The sequence below is a fragment of the Bradysia coprophila genome, unplaced genomic scaffold, assembly GCF_014529535.1.
Source record: "Bradysia coprophila strain Holo2 unplaced genomic scaffold, BU_Bcop_v1 contig_561, whole genome shotgun sequence".
NCBI lineage: Eukaryota > Metazoa > Arthropoda > Insecta > Diptera > Sciaridae > Bradysia > Bradysia coprophila.
The window spans coordinates 1,951,677-1,962,354 of NW_023503807.1; the positions used below are offsets into that span (position 1 = coordinate 1,951,677).

Sequence of the window (10,678 nt, forward strand, 5' to 3'; positions counted from 1 at the left end):
TATTCTTCTTAATTTCTAATCATTAATACAATTTTTAATTAGATAGATTGGAAATTTCAACTTGATCAATTTGTGTAGTAAACCATCATCCCAAACAGTATCGAACGCTTTTTCCCCATCGAATAATACATTTCCTGTAGACATTTTCTTTCCGAATGCATTTTTAACGTAGTGAGCGATTCGAAAAGCTTGTTGAACTGCTGAGTGAAACTCTCTGAATCCAAATTGATGACTCGGAATGACATTGTGCGAGTTGATGTGGGTGTCTATTGGATTCAGCAAAATTTTTGTCGCACATATTATTCTAATCTATTTTGTGATGGAATTGTGGAACGAAGAAACCTGAACAAAAAAGATAAAATTTTAATTATTTTACGGGCGAAATTGTTCCAGTTCACTTAAAACTTATTATTTAGCTTTACTGGGTTTTAGAAATAAAGGAGAAAAAAATGTGTTCAGATCAAGAGAAGATGAGGATGATTATTAAGCTTTCCAGTTGCGGCCTGGAGCCCGCCCCATGAATCATAATAATCATGATTTATGTTTTGATTAATTTTTGTGATTTTTCGTATTCTGGGTACCTAAACCTTTTTAGAAAATAAAAAAAATGTGCAAGGTTTACTTATTTTACCAGTACGCATCATTTAAAAACGAAATAACCAAAAAAATTGACAAATTATTTTTGACATCCTTGAAATACCCTATGAAAAAGTGCACTCTAGGCGGGATATCGCTTGAAGTTTTTGACCGATTTAAATTTTTTTAAAGCGTAAAGTATAGGATTTTGAATTGGCTACAAACTTCCTAAAGAAAGTTTTCAGGATTTTTTTAGTATTTCGATCAGATTTCAAGGTTTTAAGCAGTTTTAAGCCATTTTTTTCGGCCATTTTGGATTTTTTTTGTCAATAAAAAAAATTATTCTAAAAAACTTTGAACTTTTAAGAATATTTTACAGCTTATTCCACATCGATATCTGTTTGGGAACTGACATGAAAATTCATTGAAGCCAAAGTGACATAACGGCCGCTCCCGGCGGAACGAGTGAGCTGCCGGCGTTGCCCCTGATGATTTTGGAATCAGCATTCCATACAGATCATAACAAAATCATAAAATCAATTTTACCTCGATTTGCACGATCTTTTGCCTTAGCGGACGCACTATGTTACATGGAACCACTTTTATTTGAAAGATTTATCTTTTGTTTACTTAATTAACATAAATTTTATTAATTATTGAAGATTTCGTTTAACAAAGTTAATTAATTAATAAAAATGCAGAGTTAACCTACGTGAACCGTGAGTTGTCCGATTTCATATAATTCCAATAAATCATGAATTGTCCCATATACAAATGTCATAGGACAACTCGCGGTTTATTGGATGGTAAGTTGACCGGTCATTTTTTCTTCATACAAATTTACACGGACAACTTAAGATCTTTTTTTCACTAGGTCACTAAATCATTTACCTTAGACGAAAAACATTACAATGAAAAAAAAATTAAGAAGCACAGCCTGTTGTAACGGGCTAAAGTCAAATTATATAAATTATACAAATTTTACGTAACTCAGAAAAACGGTAATGAAGTTAAAATAACTGTTTCTCAGACCGATCCAGATAACGTTAATAAATAAAATGAAACCCAGATTGAAAATTATAAATTGAATGTGCCTGTTGAAGGCGTCGATATGAACCGTAAGTGTTTCGATGTTATTACAGAAATATATGAATGTCCAAACTAAAGCATACAAAGAAAGCCCACCTATTGCGCGCCAAAGGAACCCGTTCGGCGAGATCTGATCACGATGAACTGGCGGTGGTAGGTGACTCGTTGCTTCCTTGATCTCTCTGACAAAAACCGAATCACAACCCTCATTCCAAAACTGCACATAATCGTCGCAATCCAGTAGACGGTAAACATTGCCATTTGATGCTGATAAAAAACAGGATAGAAATGTTTTAGAACAGAAACTTCGATGTTAAGTAAAATATAGATAAGGGGTCATCCACTGAAAAATTACTGAAAAATAGTCGAAATATATGCATAAAACATCGAAAAATTCTTTATTTTTGTTGATATCACTCTTATCAGCAATAAATAATGAATAGCCGCACAAAAAACCTCAAAAAAGCGAAAAACAAACGAAAGTAATGAATAAAATTTCGTCGACTTGGGGTGGACTTCCACTAAAGTCGCTCCAACCCTTTGCAGTGAAACTTATCTAAGGATGTTTTTGCATGTTATGGTACTACAGAGACTATGCTCTCTCACCATACATACCATGTCTCGGACTTATGTCACTGCAGCCGGTCAGGGACTTGGGAAAATCACCTATTTTTTCACCTAAAATGATTGATATCACCAACAGGTCAACATGGACCTTTTGGTGTGTATACTCAAAATGTGCGTCTCTTCAAGGCCTACAAGGCTAGCTAAAAAAGTTTTTTTTCCAAAATGGTTTTACTCGACTAATCGCGAGAAAACGATTTTGGGCCCCTTTTGGCAGACCCTTACTTTTCATGCCCTCGAGCGTCGACAACAAAATAAAGTTCACCAAACGTAGTACTATGTTTTACTCGCAAAAGTTCAACGAATCGAATGAGCTATAAGTCAATAATATCTGTGACCCCTTGTCCCAAAATGTCTGATTTTGTTCGATGTTTTGGCGATATCACTCTTAAACGAAATGAAAAAATCCTACGTTGCTTTGTTAGTCCGTCCGTCCGTCCGTCCGTCCGTCCGTGTTTCCTATCTTCTAAAGTCTTCTTTAGATTTTGTTGAAATTTTTTTAATTTTTCAAACTTTTTCAAACTTTTCAAATTGTTCAAACTTTTTCAAACTTTTTCAAATTTTTTCAATCTACTAATTCTTCCAAAAGAACTGATATCAGTCAAAAACACTCAAAAGAGTAAAAGTGACGCAAGTCCCTGTGCATACTTCCAAAACAACTGATATCGCTGGTTGTGACGCATTCTGCGCTTGTACGCAAAAACTGTAACAGGAAAAATTTGACCAAAGAAATTCTAGAAACAAAATTTTACCAAAAATTTTTTGTTACAGTTTTTGCGTACAAGCGCAGAATGCGTCACCTCCAGCGATATCAGTTGTTTTGGAAGTATGCGCAGGGACTTGCGTCACTTTTACTCTTTTGAGTGTTTTTGACTGATATCAGTTCTTTTGGAAGAATTAAAAGATTAAAAAAATTGGAAAAATTTAAAAAATTTTAAAAATTTTAAAAAATTTAAAAAATTTTGAAAAATTTAAAAATTTTAAAAATTTTGAAAAAATTTGAAAAATTTTGAAAAAATTTGAAAAATTTGAAAAATTTAAAAAATTTGAAAAATTTAAAAAATTTGAAAAATTTTGGAAAATTTAAAAATTTAAAAATACTAAATTTAGAGAAAAAAATGAGGCGAGCAGAGCTTACCAAATACCAAAAGTGAACAAAGCTCTACCATACCCATCCACACTCACACTTAAAGGTGTTCTTATATGGGGCCTATATAGGAACTTCGAGGAGCCCTAGCTCCGAAACGAGGCCGGTTCCCTCTAAATTTTTTTTTCTGGAATGTCTTAGAATGACGACTAGAATCTACTCCCAAAATTTCAGCAAAATCTAAAGAAGACTTTAGAAGATAGGAAACAAGGACGGACGGACGGACTAACAAAGTAACGTAGGATTTTTTCATTTCGTTTAAAGTACTGAAATTGACCAAAATGTATGGAAATGGGGCTTCTTGGAAGATTTTTTGCGTGGCCAAATTTTAAGCTGCAAGAACGTGTGATAGCTCGTTGAACTCGTACGGACGCCTAGTTTCTTTTAATAGTAATTTGGAGTCATTTGTCTTTGAATTGTAGAACTTCAATATTTGCTGTATATATACTTCTGCAGTCTACGACAAAAATTTTTTTTGACATTTTTTCTAGTAATAGGACTTGCGTCACGGGCGCTATGCTAACGCGCGCCCATGATTTATATAGAAGTTTGCTTCAGATGTTTTACCAAGCTGGTTCACACGCTGCATATTTTTGTTTATACTAGTGAAATGTGAACCGGTTGGTAAAACTGCTGAAGTAAATTTCGGTTGGCTTTAACTATAAACTGTAAAGTAATTTGAAAAGTAGACCTTTAAAAATATTACTCTTTGTAAGAAGAATTCAATTGTATTAGTATTTTTCATGCGGCGGAGCTAAAACCGGGGGTTTTCCAGAGATTTTCTCTGGTTTACCAACAATTTGTAAAAGGAACGTTTTTTCTTTGAACATTACACTTTAATCACACGCAAATTACGTACATTTTATTCTTCCTCATGCAAATAGTGTTCAATATTCGCTTTCGGGTGCGAATAGTGTCCAAATTGACTAGTCGCACTCGGGTGCGAATAGTGTCCAAATTGACTATTCGCACTCGGGTGCGAATAGTGTGTCAATTGACTATTAGCACCGGGTGCGATTAGTCACTTCGTTTATTATTAGCAATCAATTAAGGTGTGTACCCTTCCCATCGATGACTATTTCATTGAGTATTGAACCGTACCAACATCTAGGCAGTGCACTGTGTTCTGAAGCGAATTAGGTTTGTAAGGATTTAACGTCTGCTATTTACAGTATATTTGCACGGCCGGACTGGCCACCAAAAAGCGCATAGAGGCGTATGATTTATCAAAAGAGAAATATAGGAATTTAAACTAAAAAAATTAAATTAAATTTCACTATCTGTAGCCAGAACGAAGTGAGGGTGACAAACGAAATTTCCTAAGATCTGCCGCGTTTACAACAGATACGTATGAAACTTGTCATGCAAAGGAACTAAATTTCAAAATTTTGTCCCGTCATGAAAACCAGAAAACTTTGTATGTCTGTGACAGTAATTCGTTAATTCATTTAGGTTTATACTTGTGCATGTGCTCTCATACAGCTTCCTAAACTGGCCAGGGAATAAATGTCATGTCACAGACCTAGCGACATTGACGCGAATTGCCCGGTGATCAGGGAGTTTTCTTAGGTAATTTTTGCCTAACGCAATAGACCGTGTAGAAATGTCGCCTCTCCGTAAACAGTACTCACCACTGGCACACGATTTTACGATTTCACCTACCCTCAAAGTCAATTCTGATGCTTCCGGATGTTAACGTTCCATTTTATTTTTTATTTGTACCATGAACATTTCGAAATTCGGCGTAATGTTTATGCGAAACATTGATATCTGGACGTCATTTAAAATTTTAACGGAAACGTCTATTGACCGCTCCATAATACCGAGGTAAAATTAAATTATGTTTAAAATTTACAGAAAAAAAAGCAAAATATTATTGTTTTCGGATGACAGATTCAATGACAACAAAAATAGAGAAAAGCGCGATAATTTTACATCAGACAACACTAACGAATGTCAAAATGTGAATGTCAATGATGTCAATCCACGCGTTTAGTGCGGCATTGTCGTATGATAAGATCCGAAAATTTGAATTTTTGTATGGGAATTCACATTCAAATCGCAATATCTCCGTTGTTTTTAAAGAATAAGAACTAGATTTTGCTAGGTTTGCATCTTTTAATGAGTATTATCGATTGGCATACTCAAAACTGTAAAATATTTAGTAAAAATAAAAATCTAAAAATTTTACGAAATTGAGTATACAATTCGATAATACTCATCAAAAGAAGCAAACCTAGCAAAATCTGGTTCTTATTCTTTAAAAACAACGGGTTTAGTGCGATTTGAATGTGAATTCCACAGAGAAATTATACCTAGATGGCGCTGCCGTGGCCCGCCGGATAGAAGGAACATCTGAGGAGTTTTCATAGTATACAAGCGAAATGTCAAAATGGTCGAACGTTTCTTTTTCAAAAAATTTGACTGGAAACAACCAAAATTTTACCAAAAAAATCCGCGTCGCATGTGGCAGATAAATTTTCTTGCTGGTCTGTTCCTGACCACGTTGCGACGCAGATTTTTTTGGTAAAATTTTGGTTGTTTCCAGTCAAATTTTTTGGTAAAAATTATTTGGCAGATGATGAGAAAAACTAAGCCAGCTTGTTTGAACTAAAATTGGGTGTAAAATTTAATTTTTGCGTAACGAAGCTGATAGCGTCAACTCTAGCGATATCATTCATTTTAGAAATTGTACCTCAAAGACTGCGTCACACTTTTCTCGAAGAGATTTTTGTTGGGATATCAGTCGTTTTAGAAGTTTTAGAACACTGCTTTTTATAACAGTTTATAACAAAAATTCGGAAAGTTGGCGAAACTTGAAAATTTGACGAAAATCGATAATTTGACGAAAATCAAAAATTTGACGAAATTCGAAAATTTGACGAAATTCGAAAATTTGCCGAAGAAAGTAACTCTCTGTCTGCCACCATTCACAAAATAACTCTAAAACCCTAATTGACCCACCCATTTCTAACTTTCAACATTTTTCACATATGCCCCTATGTTCTACTCGTACAACTCTGAGACGTTGCCGAAGAAAGTAACTCTCTATCTCTCATAATCGCAAAAATATTAGTCCTTTCATCCTACGCTCGAGTAGCTCAAAATTTGGTCACTCTAAACACTCTAGCTGAAACGAATCTGCCCCGACTTTTTAAATTATTTTTTTGTTCGAATCGTGTTACGAATACCTTTCATTTGATGGGTCGCACGCCTCTGTAGGTTTCAATACAGCTAAGCTACAGCCGAAAACGCGTTCCCGACCCTCGAAAACCACACTCAGAAACCACTTCGAGGCCAATAAAACAAATTTCTGGTTTTTCCTGGGGTAATGGCGTATCACATTTTCATTTTTATGCCCACCCTGAGGTTCCTGCAAAATTTCATGGAGATTGGCTGACTAGTTTCCGAGATCGTCCGTCGATAGATAGATAGAAACATACAGAGTAAGTTGAAAGATTTTGATTGTTTGGGAAAAGTCAATTTGGTGTATTTTGTATGAAAAGTGACCAATTTCAAAACGATGTATCTCCGGCAATTTTAAACCTACATAGTCGAGTGATAGCTCGTTTTGCTCGTATTTGAAGCGCGAATACGATAGAATAGGATTTGTGGTGATACAGGCCAAAGGAAAGAAACTTAAATTCTCGCCTATATATAGTTGCCGCGTCTCAAAAAAATTTCTTCGTTCTTTTTTTGGAAGTTAGACTGCGTCAAGTCCTCCGCTAACGCTCCGGACATGATGAAATTCGAGAGTTAGTCAGTTGAACTTCCAGATCCTAAGGTCGGTTTTTCTAAAAAAAAATCCTGAACATGAATTCGAGTGTAGTGGTACTGTGCTTTGTATAGACAATACTATCATCAAAATGGCTGAACGTTTGTGTTCTTATGTTCACTACCAACCGAACCATTGCCTGACTGAACCGAACCATTGCAAATAAATTGTATCACAACCGTTGCGAATAAATCGTTAGTATTTTAGGCCAATAAAACGACATTTCATTTGCTGTTGACTCTGATTTAATCAATTTACTATGCCTGCACAGAACGTCTTTTCTCCATTTTCACGATTCTCCTGTCTGTTTTATTTAATCGTTTCTTCCCCTGTTTCAACAATACATCCTTGTCCATCGGTTTGATTATCGTACCCAATTGAGTGGTCACTGCCGGTTTGGTGAGCAAGTTGTGTGCGATTTCTGGAACAAATTCCCTGCCAACTGGAGCGCGCAACGCAGCTTCGTATTCTTTTACGCTGGTGAATGGAAATGGTAGATTTGAGACCTGATGTTTGCGCAGTCCATCGTTTTTTTCGTCGACAATGATCACGTGACCTTTGTTCTCTTCGCGACGCTGTTCCTCTTTCGGGAATTTGATGATCAATTTCTTCGAACGAGGTTTGATTCCACAGCCACCCCATGATCCCCAGCCGGGCAATGTAAGATCGATGTCTTTCGGCTGCTTCTTTTCATTCTCATCTGCATTTTCTTGTTGGAAATCATTAACTATATCGTCATCTTCGAACGCCTCGGAAATCGTTAATTGCTTCTCCATAGCAGCGTCCATTTCGTCATCTTCGCCCTGGTCGATGTTCGGCAATGTCGTTTTCAAGTAAATCTTTTTCGTTTTCATAAATTCGTCAGGATTTATGTTTCCTGTCTGCTTGGGATCAGTTGTTGCCTCATTGGTTAGTTTTGCCATTGCCAGATTGACGCGTTCGTTTGTCGATTCGTCTTCAAAATGAGTTTCGTTCAGCTCCTCATCTAAGTCTGGTCTCGAATGTTGTTTCTTGAAATTTAAGTCTTCGCGATACGCTTTGCCAGGCGTTGACTTCTTTTTTGATCCATCGGTTTCACTGGCAATTCCGCTCTGTAGTTTGCTGAGTTTGCGGGACACTTTTTTCTGCAGGAATTCTTCGGCTTCATCGAAAATGTCGTCCAGCACATCTTCATTGACGATTGACTTAGGCTTTCGGCGTTTGTTCGACGCAGTTTCGGTAAATTCTTCAACCAACCATCCGTTCACATTTTCCTGTTCAGGTGTTTCGGATGAATCTTCATTGTCGTCCGATGCACGGCTTATTTCCAACGCTTCTTCATTAGCGTTTCGGGTGTTCCAATACTTGCGATAACCCTCTGCCGGACGGTCAACTTCAGCATTTTCATCATCTTCATCGAACGTTTGATTCGGCTTTTTCCATGGATTGAAAACATTCATCGGTTCATCGTCTGAACTTTCCTCCGTATCGCTGTCATCCTCGTCGATCGGTTTCCGGCTGACCTGGGTCAATTCTCTGCTGATGGACAATTGTTGTGCTAATTCTTTCCTCGCATCTTTGTCGTACTTCGATCGAATTTGGAGATTTTTCGCCCAGGTGCCGGTGTTCTTATGTCTCAACAGGGCACGTTCTTCGACTCGACGCTTCTCAATCTGATCCAATTTTCGAATGGCCGCCTCCGGATCACTTTTCTGCAGCAGCTGAAAATTCTTGATTTCTTCTTTCAATTTCTCCTTTTTCATGATTTTGTGGAATTTTTTGCTTTTGATCTTGTTTTGCATCCTCGCTTTGGCATTCTTCTGCGATTCCCGAATACGAATCAGACGAAGCTCCTTGCTGCGTGCAATCATTTCCTCACGCGTCAATTTCTCCACATCTTCCATAGTTGCATTCGCCTCTACGTCTGGTTTTGGGTCTCTCTTCTCCATTTCAACCATCAAATCAGACTTGACACGAAATTTCGAAGCGTCCGTGTATGGGCTGACGTACACCTCCATATCGGAATTTTTGGTTTGAAGCGGAAACGACTGAAAAAATAAACTTCGTAGAAGAAACGGTTCTTTATCTTTCTCCAGTCTTCCTAACTTACCAAATGATCAGCTGCTCTGTTTGCCGCAACGACCGCATTCCATTGATTGAGTTTCTTCTTGGCTTTCTCATAATTAATGCTTCGATTGATCCGTTCAATAACTGGCTTCTCCAGTGGTTTCTTCAGGACTTTCTTGTTCCGCAGACTTTTCTTCAAAGCAGTTCCAACATTTTCCAGCTTCTTCGACTTCTGCAGCACTTTGACCAGATTCGGTACCGCTAAAGTTGTGGCGCCTTTTGAAGAAGCAATGATATTTACATCGGTTTATACTGTCTGGGTCAATTAATTTCTGATTTCTTTGAAACATTTGCCGTTTCGATTTGTGATAAGCCGCATGTGATATGAAAAATCGGTATTTTTTGCAGTCGAAATATCCGTCAATTTTGTGACTGTCGGTGTTGAATAATCACAAAATTGACAGGATTCATTCAAAGTTTAATTAGAATGAGAAATCAGAAATTATTTTCCCTAATTTTCATTTCAGTTCCGTTTCACTTACCGGGAAATGCATCTCCGTCCGATTTAGTTTTCACTAAATGAAATTCACTGCGTTTGAAAGACGGTTCGTTTCGTACCGGCTTTTTTATGTATTGCGTCAACGATTCCAGAAGACGGTGGTGCGTTTTTTTATCCACTTCATGGTCTTGCGGATCGGATAACATGATATTCGATTCGCTCATTCTTAATAATTATTTGTCGGTTTTGATTTTATTTATTTACTTATCCAACGTGGTTATTGTAATGACAGCGTTAATGTCAAACGTGACAAAACACACCTAAGAAATTCGATATCGAAAATCGAAATTGCAATTTTATTGACTGGGTCGTTATGAGATGTTGAAATTTGTCTTTGCCGCACTTTTCAAAAGTTTTATATGAAGACGTTATTAGTCTGGTGTCATGAGGAGAGTAATTTACGCCGTGAGTGCGCCTGAAGATTTCAATTTTGAAGTGAACCGAAAAATAAATTTTGTTGCGATGATAGATCTCATCGGTTTGCGAAACTAATGACAGCACAGCTCAGTGCAGTGGATAACTGTGGATTTACATAGCAACGTAAAAGTGACAGATGCAAAAATTTTCTCATACGGCAACTCGAAATTTCATTCATAATTTTAATTTTATGAATGAAATTTCGGGTTGCAGTATTTAAAAAACATTGCATCTGTCACTTTTACGTTGCTATGTAAATCCACGGTAACTTTGACGATTTTGTGTGCAAACTAATCATAGCCAACCTCGCAAAAGCGGAAAATTATTTAAATTCCTGCAAATGCAGCAACAAATTTAAGACATTTTTTCGAGCAATTCAACCGAATTTCACGGTTACAAAAAGTGCTTAATTCAATTTTCCATTAGCATTTTCTATGTTTTCCTC

The 10,678-nt window shown here is 36.8% G+C and overlaps 1 protein-coding gene and 1 long non-coding RNA gene across 3 annotated transcripts; both read right to left on the reverse strand.

The window, feature by feature from the left end:
* On the reverse strand, positions 1–5,319 carry LOC119083208. Of its 2 annotated transcripts, none has more exons than XR_005088818.1 (3): positions 5,099–5,319; positions 1,762–1,932; positions 1–342 (listed from the first exon to the last, which is right to left on the reverse strand). It is a non-coding gene; the product is annotated as an uncharacterized LOC119083208 (long non-coding RNA). The 2 variants fall into 2 exon arrangements; XR_005088817.1 differs by having other exon boundaries at positions 5,068–5,319.
* Positions 5,320–7,431: 2,112 nt separating this feature from the next.
* Positions 7,432–10,061, reverse strand: LOC119083204 (U3 small nucleolar RNA-associated protein 14 homolog A). Its single transcript, XM_037192870.1, has 3 exons — positions 9,800–10,061; positions 9,301–9,533; positions 7,432–9,238 (listed from the first exon to the last, which is right to left on the reverse strand). Exons 1-3 carry the CDS (start codon positions 9,978–9,980, stop codon positions 7,469–7,471), a joined length of 2,184 nt encoding a protein of 727 aa, XP_037048765.1. The 5' UTR covers positions 9,981–10,061; the 3' UTR covers positions 7,432–7,468.
* Between the last annotated feature and the right edge of the window lie 617 nt (positions 10,062–10,678).

What these genes read in the sequence shown, in the direction of transcription:
- LOC119083204 (XM_037192870.1), bottom strand. Translation starts at nt 9,980, where the DNA reads ATGAGCGAATCGAATATCATGTTATCCGATCCGCAAGACCATGAAGTG. An exon ending in GGACGGAGATGCATTTCCCG is followed by an intron (nt 9,534 to 9,799) that starts GTAAGTGAAACG and finishes CTTCTTCAAAAG; the next exon opens with GCGCCACAACTTTAGCGGTA. An exon ending in ACAGAGCAGCTGATCATTTG is followed by an intron (nt 9,239 to 9,300) that starts GTAAGTTAGGAA and finishes TTATTTTTTCAG; the next exon opens with TCGTTTCCGCTTCAAACCAA.